This window comes from Boleophthalmus pectinirostris, unplaced genomic scaffold (genome assembly GCF_026225935.1).
Source record: "Boleophthalmus pectinirostris isolate CB_2022bp ecotype Guang Dong unplaced genomic scaffold, ASM2622593v1 HiC_scaffold_4, whole genome shotgun sequence".
NCBI lineage: Eukaryota > Metazoa > Chordata > Actinopteri > Gobiiformes > Gobiidae > Boleophthalmus > Boleophthalmus pectinirostris.
The window spans coordinates 40,658,165-40,673,722 of record NW_026571353.1 but is presented as its reverse complement, the minus strand read 5'-3'; the positions used below and the strand labels follow the sequence as shown (position 1 = coordinate 40,673,722).

Below are 15,558 nucleotides of genomic sequence, written 5' to 3'. Positions count from 1 at the left end.
TACTCCTATGTATTGTGGCTGCTCTTTCCACTGTGAATAAGTTTACGAGTGATAAAAGTTTCATGTAACTATATGAAAGGATTTGAATATTTGCGTTTCTTGCGCCCGTCCTTCAGATGATTTAGTTTTTCACATTTTTGTGTCTATCCTTTGATACAGCGACCGCATCACTGCCGAAGCTGCACCGATCCACCTGTCAATCTCACGTTCCGTCCTCCCCTCACTCGAGAACAAGACTCCGAGATACTTGAACTCCTCCACTTGAGGCAGAGACTCTCCACCCACCTGGAGAGGGCAGTATAGCACTTTAATAAATAATGTGATTCAAAATAATTATTGTAATATCCCAGAGCTCTGATTATCCCATTGTGATCATGTTTTTCATTATTTCACTGTGTCACTTAGAATTTACTGATGTGAACAGAACATGTGTGTAAAGCTCACTATTTCTCCTTGTGTGATGTGAAACTGTCACACTTGACACTGTCTGGCAGTGAATAAAGTAGGTTATAATATGCAGACATCTGATTTTATTCCTAGAATTTTCAGCTACACTGTTCTACTTCTCAGTGTTACGTGATGTTGCTGTGTGTGCTCAGCTGGCTCTTATCTGCACAGGAGACTCTTTTTCTGGTTTAATCTGGGTCACCTAGAGCAGGAAAGTCAAACTCAAATTCACAGAGGCCAAAAGTAAAAACTGGGACTAAGTCGTGGGTCAAATTAAATATTTATGTAAAAATGTCATCAACATCTGCATGTTTTCTCTTTTTCAAGATATGTAATGTTAAACCTTTTCTTATTCAAATAAATGTTTAATAATAGTTTGAGACAGAATAAGGAGAATATAAAATAATAACAACATTTAATCTGTATCCAGTGGGCAGCTCTAATACATTTGATATTTGATACATTTGATATCTCACAGGCCAAATATAATCATATCACGGCCAAATTTGGCCCCTGGGCCTGAGTTTGACATGTCTGACCTAGAGGATAAAGGAGGCTGGTACATGTAGACCAGAGTGACCTGAGTGGGCCTATGGTTTTTACCAGTCGACAGGAGAAGGCCTTAAACATGTATCCTTACTGTTTGCCTAAAACTGGAAATAAATCTTGGAAATACAGCTTTGGCCATGGATATTGATTTGTTTTGTTTTTTTGTCACTGTGTAAACCACAAACCTACAGTGCCCAAAAGTGATTATTTATTATTTGAGTTATGTTTAGTTCAGAGTTTGTTCACTGCTTTTGTTTGATATTTTTCTTTGACAAATAAACACTACAAGCTCCATTCCTCTATTGTTATTTTATTTTTTTCATTTATATTCACAGATATATTTACCACAGTTACGAATAATAAAAAACAAACAAACATGAAAGCCTATCCTATGCACTTTAATATTACTTTCCAAAATATACCAGAAAAAAAAAAAAAACAAAAAAAACTAAACTAAATACATTTTATTTATTTATTTTATTTGCAAAAACATTTTATGGGGCTAAAGAATATTTGAATTCTGTAGCAAAAAAAAAAAAAAAAACTATGTATTTTATTAATTTATTTTATTTGCAAAAACATTTTGTGGGGCTAAAGAATATTTAATTTCTGTAGCAAAAAAAAATAAAAATAAATGCATTTTTATTTATTTATTTTATTTGCAAAAACATTTCGTGTGACTAAAGAATATTTAAATTCTGTAGCAATAATAATAATAATAATAATAATAAAAATAATAATAATAATAACCAAAGTTGTTAAGTCTTACGATTTTTACTGAATGTTCCGCTTCCAAACCAGCAGATGGCGCTACACGCTAATCTCCTGACAGAGCAGCAGCAGCGGATACACAAACTCTAAGAAAACACTCCAAAATGTCTCCGTTTGTCACTGAAAGAGCATGAAAAGAAAAGTAATTCTCCTCTGCAGTCTGCTGTTTGTGTTCGCCGGGTGTGTGACTCTTTTCGCGGTGTGGAGATCCAGAGGTGACGCCGTAAACACACCGAGCACCGGCCCGGAGCTAACGCATTAGCCCGGGATGCTAACAGTGGTTGTGTTTTTTTGTTTGCTTTTTTTTTTTTCAAATTTATTAATACTTCCCAGATACAAACGAAAAGGCACCATACAAAATTCACATCCAAACCGAATAAGAAAAAAAACAAACAAATTGCAGTTGTGAAGAAAAATGTAAACAAGAAAACATTCACGAATGAACCACGGGGGCAAATTCTAAAGCTGGAATCAAAGGAACATAATTTAAAAAAGATACAAGAAATCAGCTTCTCTTTTTTCAATCAGGTTCAATGAATAAACAAAAATTCTTAGGTCATTACTAAAGTACGTTATATTTGGTTTTACCTTAATCTGTTCCCATCCACCTAATTTTGGCGTGTGCACAATAGCACTACATACCCAAATGCCAGAGCTTATTAAAAGAAAACCTTAGAACTCACATGCTTGTGTCATGTACCATTTTAAAGCTTAGGCCTTCTAGTTTCTGTAGATATGCATATCTGCCTTAGCTTGGGCATACTTCATGCTAGGCATTTGTGACTCACTACACTCATTGTTCAAGTTGTTGGCAACAACTGTGTAGAATTTAGAACATCGACATTTGTGAATAAAAAAATTTCCTAAGAGTAATAAATTATTAATTCCAAATTCCTTCCTTTTATCTTCTCTTAATACACCAAATTTAATTTCTTTTATTGTTAGGGGGCAAATTTAACTCCCCTGGACCGAAGCAATGAATGAAAATCAAACCAAAATTGTTGTACCAAACTACATGAAAAGAAAAGATGTTCCAAGTCTTCTTCCCCTGTGTCACAGAACACACATTTACCTGTTTTGAATTTGAATTTTTGTTTTAGGAATTCATTGGTTGGATAAATGCTAACAGTGTTTGTGTTTTGTGTTTGTGTGTGGTTCTGCAGAGGAGCACATGTCTGACTCAACTCTGCACTATTTCCTGGGCCTGGGTTTGATCCAGAGAGAAGACGCAGCAGACATCACCTGGGCCCATGCCGTCAACAGCAGAAGTAAACTGACAGAGGCTCTAAAAGGTCATTAAATCACATTTTTATCTCTGTTTTCATTCATTTGCATTCAGTCAGAACTTGTCATGAGGTTTTTCTTTTCTCACTTCACTCAAATATGATGAAAAACATATTGATTTTTATATAACTGCATTAGGGTGACCGGATTTTCAAATTTATAAATCAAAAATTGGTTTGTTGTGGTTGGTAATAATTTTTGGTATATTAGTATAATTTTCTTTGTGTTTTGGTCATTTTTAAGCAGCTTTTCTGTATTTTATCAAAACAAATGACAATTTATGCCTCTCTTTACTGTCGGCAGGGATCAAATTGGTCAAAAATATTTCTATACCTGGGACATTTCTTGTATAAAACTGGAACAAATCAGTGATTTTTGTATAAATCTGATGGGACAGGAGACACAGGGCTTCAACCTGTGACTGTCCTGTGTAAATAGGGACATGTGGTCACTTTAAGCTACATAAAACATGTGAACACTCTGAACCCCCAGAATTTCTTGCAGAGGCTGCACTAGCACTGAATCATAAGTCCTGTTTTGTCACTATCCAAAGTTAAAAACGTGTACATCATATACATGTTATATGTTATGTGGATTAAGGAATAAATCAACTTTACAGTCATTATCAAGAAAATCATTATGTGATCATCACCGTTTAAAATTCAGTACTGTAAAGTAAAAAAGTAAAAGATGATGTAACTTAAATGATGAATGTGAAAATAATATTAGTTAAGTATAGTGATCTAAACCAGGAGAGTCAATGTTAAAAGTCCGATGTGCATGGGACTACGATACCCATCATGCATCTGTGTGTAGTTCCGGTACGCCCGGGCCCCAATAGTTCTGCTCTTGTTGCAGTAGATCCTCGTGCTAGGCTTGAGCCCCTGTTCCTATTATTTGTGTGTATATTTAACGTGTGCGTTCATGCAGGGTGAGTATTTTGTAATTGAGTGTGAATGCATGTTTAGTTTGTTAGTTTATTCGAAATGTTTAGTTGTTAAATTCATACTGAGTTAATGCTGTAGCTATTACACTGTGCGGTGCTCCCGTGGTTTACAGGGGCTCCGTGCGCAATTTATTTAGTGTGTTGGAGCGCCCTCTTGTGGTTTTCTGTATAATAGCAGTTATTTTCCTGTTCATTTCATATCGTTTGTTGTTCTCTAATGTATATATTATTGTTGTTTGTTTTTCAGATAACCACACACACATACATACACACATATGCTCCCCATGTAACCATCAATAAACATCTTTGATAAACATCTACCTTGCATCAGTGGAGTTGCCTGTCCTTCTGACCGAGGACAACTCAGTTGAGGACAAAATCAATAATCAGTGCATTCCGGACGCACACAGTACCTCACAGTCAAACTCAAATTCACAGAGGCCAAAACTAAAAACTGGGACTAAGTCCTGGGCCAACTAAATATTTGCATCTGTATGTTTTCTCTTCTTTCGAGATATGTAATGTTAAACCTTTTTTTTTTTAAATTCAAATAAATGTTTAATAAAAGTTTTGCTTAAACATTGAATCCAGAACAAGAATAATATAAAATAATAACAAAACTTTAAATAAATAATGTCTCTACAGTCTATCTGTAGTCAACGAGCAGCTCTAATACATATTTGATATGAATCTCGCGGGCCAAATATAATTATATTGCAGGGCCGGAGTTTGACATGTCTGTTCTAAAGTGTTTCTTAAAAATGAAAAAAAAAACAACAACAGAAAAACAAAAAGAGAGAGAGAGCGAGAAAGGAAAATGAAATTATAAATTGTCCAAAATATAAGGGGGGCTAGTAGTGTGGTTATGGTGCACTGCCATATTACTTTTGTATTATTTAATTAAATTTGTGTGTGTGTGCGCATGTGTGTCTGTCTTGGGGGGAAGGGATGGGTTATGGAAATGAGGAGTTTTGATGTTTTATGTTTGTTGTAGGTATTGTTTTATGTTTTTGTGTCTTAGTCCAATGAGGTTCATTTGGTCGTCTGATAATTTATTAATTTACCTGGTATTTCAGGTATAAAAACAAACTCATGATCTGAAAAAAGAACCTAATATGTTTTTGTGTCTTGTTTTTATGTTTGCTTATTGTATTTTGTTAAATGTTCTATTCTATTATCTTCTTTTATTTTACTAGTTTTATTGTTTTAAGACTAGTATGATTAAATCTGAGCATTTATGTTATCATTTTATTATTGTTGTTGTTATTATGTGTTTGTGCAGCCCCTTGAAACAGTTTGTTTATGAAATGTGCTGTATAAATAAAGTGATTCCTAAAGTGGACTAAGGATGGAAATGAGTTTTGTCTAGAATCCTGCAAATTTCCAAGTCGATGTTTGTCTCTTTCATTATCTCGTCTTTTAATCTGCATACTCCTTTTAATAACTAAATACAAATACAAATGCCTCTTGTCTCTTCAGATTCAACTCTGATGCTCGAGGCGGACATTTTAATGCGAGCTCTGGACCCCAAAGAGCCGATCATGGCGCACCCGCCGCAGACGGACAGTGACATCACTCTGGAGGCGTGGCTTCAGGAGCTCAAACCCAACCACAAGGGAATCAAACTGGACTTTAAGAGGTCAGGTACTGTTCGTTACACACTGGATTGTCACGGGGTTTATCTACCGCAGAGTCCCAGGTGTCCCAGTCAAAAAAAACATAACACTTTATCAATGCTTGTTACCATAGCAACAGTAGAAAACTGAAAATCTTTTGTGATTTGGGAGAGATGTTTAATTTAAAGGTTTTTACTGTCTTAAAAATGTGGGAAAACAGAAGTAGCTCATTGCAGCAGTTCAGTTGTATTTCTCACTTACTTAACCCATCCTAACAACAACTAGCATGCAAACAGTGCACCACCAGTCTTTCCCGGTTCACAGCAAAGCACAAATAGCACACATTGTTCACATTTTATTAGACTGTTTTTGTTAGGTTCTGTTTTTATTCTTATGTTGTTTTATTGTTTTTATTTAATTCTGTTTCGTAGCACTTTGGTCGACCCGTGTTGTTTTTAAAGTGCGTTATAAATAAAGTTGCAGTTGCAGTTGTTGACATTTTGACCATAAAGGTGCACTGTGTAACTTTTCTGGTGGAGCGTCTGTCAAATGTTTCTCTCCATGGAGATGTTATCGCTTTGCCTGGAATGTTTCACAGTATGGCATTAAACTTTTCTATCTTCACGGAGACCAAACCGAACCAAGTTACAGGTCAGATCTGCGGAGAGGCGACCCCGCTCACAGTCAGAATGTCTGTTTTTCTAGGTATTTTTGAGCTACAAAACAATTACTTACAATGTGTCTGTGCTACTTTAGAACATTTTAAATCAGTTGTTGCCTTTGAGAAGAAATGAACTTTGTGACCTAGATGATCAGATTTTGTTTTGTTTTTATTTTAACAATATTGTCCAGCCCCAACAGTGCTAAACAAATACACATCAACTTACAGCGCATTTGCACGGGATAAGCAAAGTTACTTTATTTTACTGACATTCACTGAGATTGACAAAAAGAAAAGAAAGAGATAGAAAAGGTGCAATTACAACAACAAACACTGAGATGCAGATTCACACGGGACTCGTATTATCACCGGACGTCTGTGTTTGGCGAAATATAGTTGGTAATTTCCACCAAAATGTTTACTTTACAAATTACAGACACGGAGCATTCGGACGGGATTCAGATCTCAGGAATCCTCCACAGTTATTACAAATCACCACAGGTCCACAGGTCAAACTAATCCCGTGTGAATAGAGCTTTATGTTTACTAAATACTGTATTATACAATATCATTGCTATTTTAAAGGTGCACTGTGTAACTTTTCTGGTGGAGGCTCCATCAAATGCTTTTCTCCATGGAGATGTTACCGCTTTGTCTGGAATTTTACAGTATGACATTAAATTAATAAATTTTTATCTTCATGAAGACCAAACCAGACCAAGTTACAGGTCAGATCTGTGGAGAGGCGACCCCACTCACACGAATTTCTGTTTTTCTAGATATTTTTGAGCGATAAAAGCACTTGTAATGGAATAAATGTAAAATAGAGCTGTTTAATGTCACACTGTGGAAGATTCTAAGCAGAGCAATGACGTATCCATAGAAACAAACAGGCGACGGACGCTCCACCAGAAAAAGGTACACAATGCGCTTTTAAATCTCTTCTTGCGTGCCCCTCAGTCTGGATGCGGTGGGGCCCTCCGTGCGGTTGCTGGAGCAGATCTGGGGCCCCTCGTCTCGTCGTCCCGTGTGGGTGAACGCCGACGTGCTGCCCGGCCCCGGGGGTGTGGCCTCCCCTTTACAGCCCCAGAGCTTCCTGTCCGCCGTGGGGGCCCTGCCTGACCACACTGTGCTCTCTCTGGGCTGGACCACCGGCTGGACCCCCGGAGCTGAAAACCCAGGTACAGACGGTGGAGGAGGAGGAGGTTCGGCTATTTTCAATTTAAAGGTGCAATTAAAGAGAAAGGGACTAATGTCAAATGAGTGAGTCGCACCAGCCAGAAAAAATGTGCACTGTTGGGAAGGTGACTTTTAAAATGTAATCCCCTACAGATTACAGATTACATATCCCAGAATGTAGTTTGTAACGTAATCCATTAAATTACTTAAAGTGAGTAATGTAATCTGATTACTTTGGATTACTTGATTTGCTGTAGAGAAACAAAGACGAGGAAATCTGAACATAAGAAGCTTTATCTGATAAAAGAAAATAAAAAGCCCAGACTTTACTGAACCAAATTAAAAATATTATTGATACAAGACAAAGAAACACATCCACACAGCAGGATTTAGTCCTGGTTTAGACCTGGTTTAGATCTAGTTTAGACCTGGTTTAGATCTAGTTTAGACCTGGTTTTAGACCTGGTTTAGTCTTAGTTTAGATCTGGTTTAGATCTAGTTTAGTCCTGGTTTAGTCCTGGTTTAGACCTGGTTTAGATCTAGTTTAGACCTGGTTTAGTCCTGGTTTAGTCCTGGTTTAGTCCTGGTTTAGTCCTGGTTTAGACCTGGTTTAGATCTGGTTTAGATCTAGTTTAGACCTGGTTTAGTCCTGGTTTAGACCTGGTTTAGATCTAGTTTAGACCTGGTTTAGTCCTGGTTTAGTCCTGGTTTAGACCTGGTTTAGACCTGGTTTAGATCTAGTTTAGACCTGGTTTAGTCCTGGTTTAGTCCTGGTTTAGACCTGGTTTAGACTGGTTTAGATCTTGGTTTAGATCTAGTTTAGTCCTGGTTTAGACCTGGTTTAGACCTGGTTTAGATCTAGTTTAGACCTGGTTTAGTCCTGGTTTAGACCTGGTTTAGATCTAGTTTAGACCTGGTTTAGACCTGGTTTAGTCCTGGTTTAGACCTGGTTTAGATCTAGTTTAGACCTGGTTTTAGACCTGGTTTAGTCCTGGTTTAGACCTGGTTTAGATCTAGTTTAGACCTGGTTTAGTCCTGGTTTAGACCTGGTTTAGATCTAGTTTAGACCTGGTTTAGTCCTGGTTTAGACCTGGTTTAGATCTAGTTTAGACCTGGGGAATTAGCCCGAAATGTGAAAACAGGGGGGTCTTTAAAGTCTTAAAAAGCTCTTAAATTTCATGTTCCTTAATTAAGGCCTTAAAAAGTCTTAAATTATGTTGTTCCAAGTCAAATTTTTTTCACAAAAGTGTTAAATTTCATGAGCCTATTTGTTGTAAACTGAACTGGACTTCAGTGTGATCTCTGTGTCACTCCACCAGGTCAGGCTCTACACCTCCCTCTTTCTCTTTCTCTTTCTTTCTCTTTCTCTTTTTCTTTCTCTTTTTCTGGTTGAAGCATTTTGAAAGTCAATGTGAAACAAAACAATGTGAAAGTTTAGTTTGTCTTGTTAGAATTACGACTATAAATGAGTTCTGAATGAGATTTTATAATAAAAGTATTTTTTGTTATTTAAAGCAGTGAGTAATGGTCATTATAAGAATTGGATCTGGAGTATTTCACCTGCGTAAATGGGCTCGATGTTGGTCTTAAGTTTCATTGAAGTGATCTTAAAAAGGTCTTAAAAAGTCTTAAATTTGAGGTCGTCAAACCTGGAGACCCTGGGATGGTTTCAGTGTCACTGAAGTCCAGACTTTGTCCATCCATCCAGTGACTTCAGGAAAGTTTCATGGTGCATCCTCCTGGTGTCACAAGTTTCTCTCTCACTCCAAACTTTCTTTCTGCTGCTCGATTTCTGTTTTCAGCTGCAGATTTCACAACTTGCAGTTTGTAATCTGCAGAATCTGATTTTGTTTTTTTGGAGCATTTGCGTTCAGTTTTCTCAGTCTTTGTCTTTATAAGTTTATAGTTTAAATGTTAAATAGTCGAGTGGTGCAGAAGTAACGGTGCGATCGACTGACATGATACAGACAGAACAGAGGCTCTTTCTGCAGGAGACATGCGCAGTAGAGCCAAGTGACAGTGGTGCAGGAGGAACAGGAGCAGCAGATCCTCACACACAAGACTAGAACCTCTCCACACTTCACCAAAAACATTTTAATATAGAAGTCACAGGAAACACACAAACCATGAAAAAAAGTGTGACTTATAGTCCAAAAATAAATACATCTATGAACAAGAGAAACAGTGCAAAGATTATACAGTGATTGACATGGCGTTAGGCTTATCTGCTACATACCGTATTTTCCGGATCATTAGACACGGTCTTAAGCCTCTAACTGCATCAAGAAACGGCCGCACGCCACAATCCAGAGCGTCTTATACACGAATCCACTCGGGTGTCCCAGCACGACTTCAGTAAACTACAAACCTGCACCACCCGCAGAACACGCAAACACACACGGAGCAGACAGCGACCGCACAGAGAAACACACCCACAGACACACTCATCACTCCACGCCAACGAGGAACGGAACCGAGGAACGAACCGAAAAAGCGACGAGTGCAACGTGCCGCTTCTAGACACGACTGAACAACTGAGTCACTGTGAACACGCCGACAATCCGTTGGTCCCAGACACACCCTCCCTACACGCCACAACTGATAATTCAAAAAATAATTGAAAATACGGTAAATTGTTGTACAATTGTCAACATAAGCTCAGTGTGTGAGACGATTTGATTTGGAGAAAAATAAAGAAAGCTGACTGAATTTTCCCTCCTGTGTCTGACCTCCAGGCTACAGTTGGGAGATGGTGCGTGAGATGGAGCAGATCTGCGGACGTCTGAAGAACCCGGTGACGTTCCCAGTTCGAGCGGCTCTGATGGGTCAGTCTGCGCCGCAGCTGCTCTGGCTCCTGCAGCAGTCCCACAGGTACAACTCCAGCCTGAGCTCGAGCTATGAAACCACCTGTATGTTTTTTTTTGTTTTGTTTTTTTAATGATTCAATATTTATTCAGATTAAATAACAAATACACTGCAAACAGGCTTATAAGGTATCTATTTTCCTGTATTATCTATAAGTGTGCGTTAGGGAGCATCATTTGCCCAAGTTTTTGAAACATTTTTGAAAATTAATCTGTACCTAGTATAAATTTTTTACACTTGCCAAAGTAAATTCCATGAGAAATGTCATGAAATTCTATTGATGTTTACTGGGTCCAACAAGACTCTGACGTTTAGTGCCTGCAGAAGCCTTAAATCTGAGCTGAAAAATCTGTTTTTCCTTAATAACATCAAAAATAATTAATTTAGTCCAATAGTATCAATGGAAGTTGAATATAAATATAGACATTGTGGATGATTTGGTATCAGTTTTATGTCTGTCTCTGAGATATGGCAAAAGTGTCATTTCTTTGGGACTTCAAGGACCTTGAATAAGCAATTATTTTTACAAAAAAAAAATAATAATAATAATAATTAATAATTATATATATATATATATATATATATATATATATATATATATATATATATATATATATTATATATTATATAATGCTTAACTTTACAAAATGTTGTTTTTTTTTATTTGAGAAAAACAACTTTTTCTGCCAGAGCTTTATGGACACTGTTAGGATGGAACTTAAAGAGATTTTATTCAGTTGAGCAAATATTCCACAGATTTTCTTTTAATTCGTATTGTCACATTTTAAAATTGGGTACAAGTTGAATTTCTGACATTGGAACAAATGATGCAGCCTATTGTACTAGCGTCATGTGTCCTGAAGAGGGCGACAAAGCCTGAGTCTGTAGTGGTCTTTACGTGAGCCGAATGTCTGGGTGGAAAAAACAGAAGAGCTGTGGAGAGTTCGTTTAATGAGTCTGTGCACCATTCGTTCTTTTGAATTTCAATTAAGAACAAAAACAATAAAATGAGAAAACAGTGACCTGGTGATGGTAAACTACTACTGTAGCCACAGCTGCCCTGGGGCAGACTAACAGAAGCACGGCTGCCTTACCAATCGGCACCATCAGTCCCTCCGAACACCACCATCACTCACACTAGGCAGTGTGGGTGAAGTGTCTTGCCTAAGGACACAATGATTGAATTGACTGTATTTAACTGACTCCAGACACGAAGAGAAACATGCAAACTCCACACAGGAAGGTCCAGGCGACCCGGGGATCCAACCCAGAACCTTCTTACTGTGAGGCATGAGTGCTAAACACTCAGCCACCATGCCACCGGTGGCTGAGTGACTAGGACTAAATCAGGACTAAACTAGATCTAAACCAAAACTAAACAAAGTCTAAACCAGGACTAAACCAGGACTAAACCAAGACTAAACCAAGACTAAACCAGGACTAAATCAGGACTAAACCAGGACTAAATCAGGACTTAAACCAGGATCAAAAACCAGGACTAAACCAGGACTAAACCAGACTAAACCAAGACTAAACCAGGACTAAATCAAGACTAAACCAGGACTAAATCAGGATTAAACCAGGATCAAACCAGGACTAAACCAGGACTAAACCAAGACTAAACCAGGACTAAATCAGGACTAAACCAGGATCAAACCAGGACTAAACCAGGACTAAACCAGGACTAAACCAGGACTAAACCAGGACTAAACCAGGACTAAACAGGACTAAACCAGGACTAAACCAGGATTAAACCAAGACTAAACCAGGACTAAATCAGGACTAAACCAGGATCAAACCAGGACTAAACTAAAACCAGGACTAAACTAAACCAGAGACTAAACCAGGACTAAACCAGACTAAACTAAACCAGGACTAAACCAAGACTAAACCAGGACTAAACCGAGACTAAACCAGGACTAAACCAAGACTAAACCAGGACTAAACCAGGACTAAACTAAACCAGGATCTAAACCAGGACTAAACCAGGACTAAACCAACTAAACCAGAGACTAAACCAGGACTAAACCGACTGACTAAACCAGGACTAAACCAAGACTAAACCAGGACTAAACCAAGACTAAACCATTACTAAATCAGGGCTAAACCAGGATCAAACCAGGACTAAACCAGGACTAAACCAAGACTAAACCAGACTAAACCAGGACTAAACCAAGACTAAACCAGGACTAAACCAGGATCAAACCAGGACTAAACCAGGACTAAACCAAGACTAAACCAGGACTAAATCAGGACTAAACTAGATCTAAACCAGGACTAAAAAACTAAACTAAACGAAGTCTAAACTGAGACTAAACCAGGACTAAATGAAGACTAAATGAGACCTAAACCAGGACTAAACCAGGACTAAATCAGGACTAAACTAGATCTAACCCTGCAATTAAAATATCTGGCTTTACATGTGAATTATGTCCTTGGGCAAGTCACTTCACACACATGCACCGCTCCTGTTCCTGTAATAGTTTCTCTTTTTCATCAGAATAAAAAGAGTGTGACAGTGTCCCGTGTTGTTGCAGGTTCAGTCTGACCGTGTGGACGGGGCAGAGCGACTCCTTTAAAACGGAGGATCTGGTTCAGTTCAGGAAACAGCTGGAGCCTCACAGAGTTTACTACGACCTGCCCGAGGACCAGAGGAGCGCCCTGGCCCAAACGGACCCTTAAACAAAACTGTGTCTGAGACTATCTGGACTTCTACTTCTACAAGTTTTACAAAAGACACCAGGGCTCTCTGAATCGGGCAATCTTAAATCATGTTTGAGTAATTATTTATTTTTATATGCTGTGATTCGGTCATGTTTTCAATAGCTAAAATGAAAATCAAGAAACAGAAAATCCAATCAAAATTTACTGTAATTAGTCTTTTTCTGTATTTGTATCATGTCCTGAGCTGTTCCATGTGTCGTCACGGTGCTAAAATATCAAACTACTAAAAAATACACACTCAAATCCTGATCTCGTCAGAAGCTAAGCAGAGCCGGGCCTGGTTAGGATTTGAATTGAGACCACTGGGAAAATCAGGAGCCACAGGGGGGCGACAGTCATTAAGAAAGCTGTCGTTGTGTCCTTAGGCAAGACACTTCATGAAGAAAGTGTGTGTGTGTGCGTGAGTGTGAGTGAATAAATAATGTTACTGTAAAACGTCTTTGAATGTCCAAAAAGCGCTGTATAAAACTGATCCATTATTATTATTAATTAAAACCACTCACTTCTTTAGACAATAAAATGTGATTTTCCACATTAAATCATAGTATTTTCTTTTCTATTCCCATGTGTCCTGACATCTGTGTGATCTCCATGTGCTCTTATTCTTGTTCTGATTCAACTCCAGGTCATTACATGTCTAAACACAGATGAAGCAGAGGGACTGATGCTGAATACACGGAATCATTGAAATATGTGCATGTTTAACACGTTAGAATGAGCCTCAGTCTTTACTCACACTACAATCCTTAAAACCACAAACTAAATATTAAATATTAACTTTATCAAGATAGATTTTGAAATATCTTGCTGTAAAAAGTTCATTTTTAATTGATGTAGATAATTTGGGTCAATTCACCTGGAAGCCTGAGGCCAAGAAACATTTGTCTGAGGGCCACATTTGGTCCACAGGCCGTAGTTTGGACATGCCTGTTCTAAAGACATTCTGCCCTGTCAATAGGACTATAATTTTTATTTTATTTTTTTTAGTATCGATTTTAGTATCGATACCTGTGGAAAAATAGGATTTAGTTTCGATACTAGTTTTAGTATCGATTAGTGATTTTCAAATTTACTTTTGACAACAATAGTTCCATTGATTTATTCAATAAAAATGTGTTATTAATGAAGTAATCAATTTTCTCAAGCTTTTACAAAAGGCTGAGTTGTACAGTTGTAGGGAGTATTATCTGTTACATACGACTGAGTTGTTGTACAGTTGTAGGGAGTATTATCTGTTACATACGACTGAGTTGTTGTACAGTTGTAGGGAGTATTCTTTTATCTGTGACATACGGGCGAGTTGTACAGTCGTAGGGAGTATTATATTATTTGTTACATAAGGGCGAGTTGTACAGTTGTAGGGAGTATTATCTGTTACATACGGGCGAGTAGTTGTACAGTTGTAGGGAGTATTGTATTTGTGACATAAGACTGAGTTGTTGTACAGTTGTAGGGAGTATTATCTGTTACATAAGGATGAGTTGTTGTACAGTTGTAGGGAGTATTATATTATCTGTTACATAAGACTGAGTTGTTGTACAGTTGTAGGGAGTATTATCTGTTACATAAGGATGAGTTGTTGTACAGTTGTAGGGAGTATTATCTGTTACATAAGGGTGAGTTGTACAGTTGTAGGGAGTATTATCTGTTACATAAGGGTGAGTTGTTGTACAGTTGTAGGGAGTATTATCTGTTACATAAGGATGAGTTGTTGTACAGTTGTAGGGAGTATTATCTGTCACATAAGGGTGAGTTGTACAGTTGTAGGGAGTATTATCTGTTACATAAGGGTGAGTTGTACAGTTGTAGGGAGTATTATCTGTACATAAGTTGTACAGTTGTAGGGAGTATTATCTGTTACATAAGGGTGAGTTGTACAGTTGTAGGGAGTATTATCTGTTACATAAGGGTGAGTTGTTGTACAGTTGGAGGGAGTATATTATCTGTTACATAAGGTGAGTTGTACAGTGTAGGGAGTATTATCTGTACATAAGTTGTTGTACAGTTGTAGGGAGTATTATCTGTTACATAAGACTGAGTTGTTGTACAGTTGTAGGGAGTATTATCTGTCACATAAGGGTGAGGTGTACAGTTGTAGGGAGTATTATCTGTCACATAAGGGTGAGTTGTACAGTCGTAGGGAGTATTATCTGTTACATAAGACTGAGTTGTTGTTCAGTTGTAGGGAGTATTACCTGTTAGGTCATAAGGATTTTTATGGGACGACAGCAGAAAAGAAAACGCATGAAGACCGTTGCGTGTTCTCTCCCCGTCGACCACCAGATGTCGCCGTGGGCTCGGTTATGATCGTGGAAATAAAAGTGTGTCAAAGGGAGCCCAGACAGCGGCGTTCGGTGAGTCACGTGACCCAGGCCTCCTCCTGCTCTTACGTAATGCCCTCCACCACCACCACCACGCGCCGCTGCAGGACGATTGTGCAACTCCGTGCAGAGACCCATAGAGCCGCTTTAGTACGGAGAAAAACATTATAGAAGCAAAGTTTACGAGTCATAGTG

At 38.1% G+C, this 15,558-nt stretch overlaps 1 protein-coding gene across 4 annotated transcripts; it reads left to right on the top strand.

Annotated features, from left to right (window-relative positions):
* The first annotated feature begins 1,808 nt into the window (after positions 1-1,808).
* fam151b (family with sequence similarity 151 member B) lies at positions 1,809-13,581 on the top strand. Of its 4 annotated transcripts, none has more exons than XM_055161468.1 (6): positions 1,809-1,909; positions 2,931-3,059; positions 5,477-5,636; positions 7,235-7,455; positions 10,189-10,324; positions 12,856-13,581. In XM_055161468.1, exons 2-6 carry the CDS (start codon positions 2,939-2,941, stop codon positions 12,998-13,000), a joined length of 783 nt encoding a protein of 260 aa, XP_055017443.1. In that variant the 5' UTR covers positions 1,809-1,909; positions 2,931-2,938; the 3' UTR covers positions 13,001-13,581. The 4 variants fall into 4 exon arrangements, with proteins under 4 accessions (XP_055017443.1, XP_020779395.1, XP_055017442.1 ...); XM_020923736.2 differs by having other exon boundaries at positions 1,809-1,982; XM_055161467.1 differs by lacking the exon at positions 1,809-1,909 and adding an exon at positions 1,916-2,047.
* Positions 13,582-15,558: the final 1,977 nt, after the last annotated feature.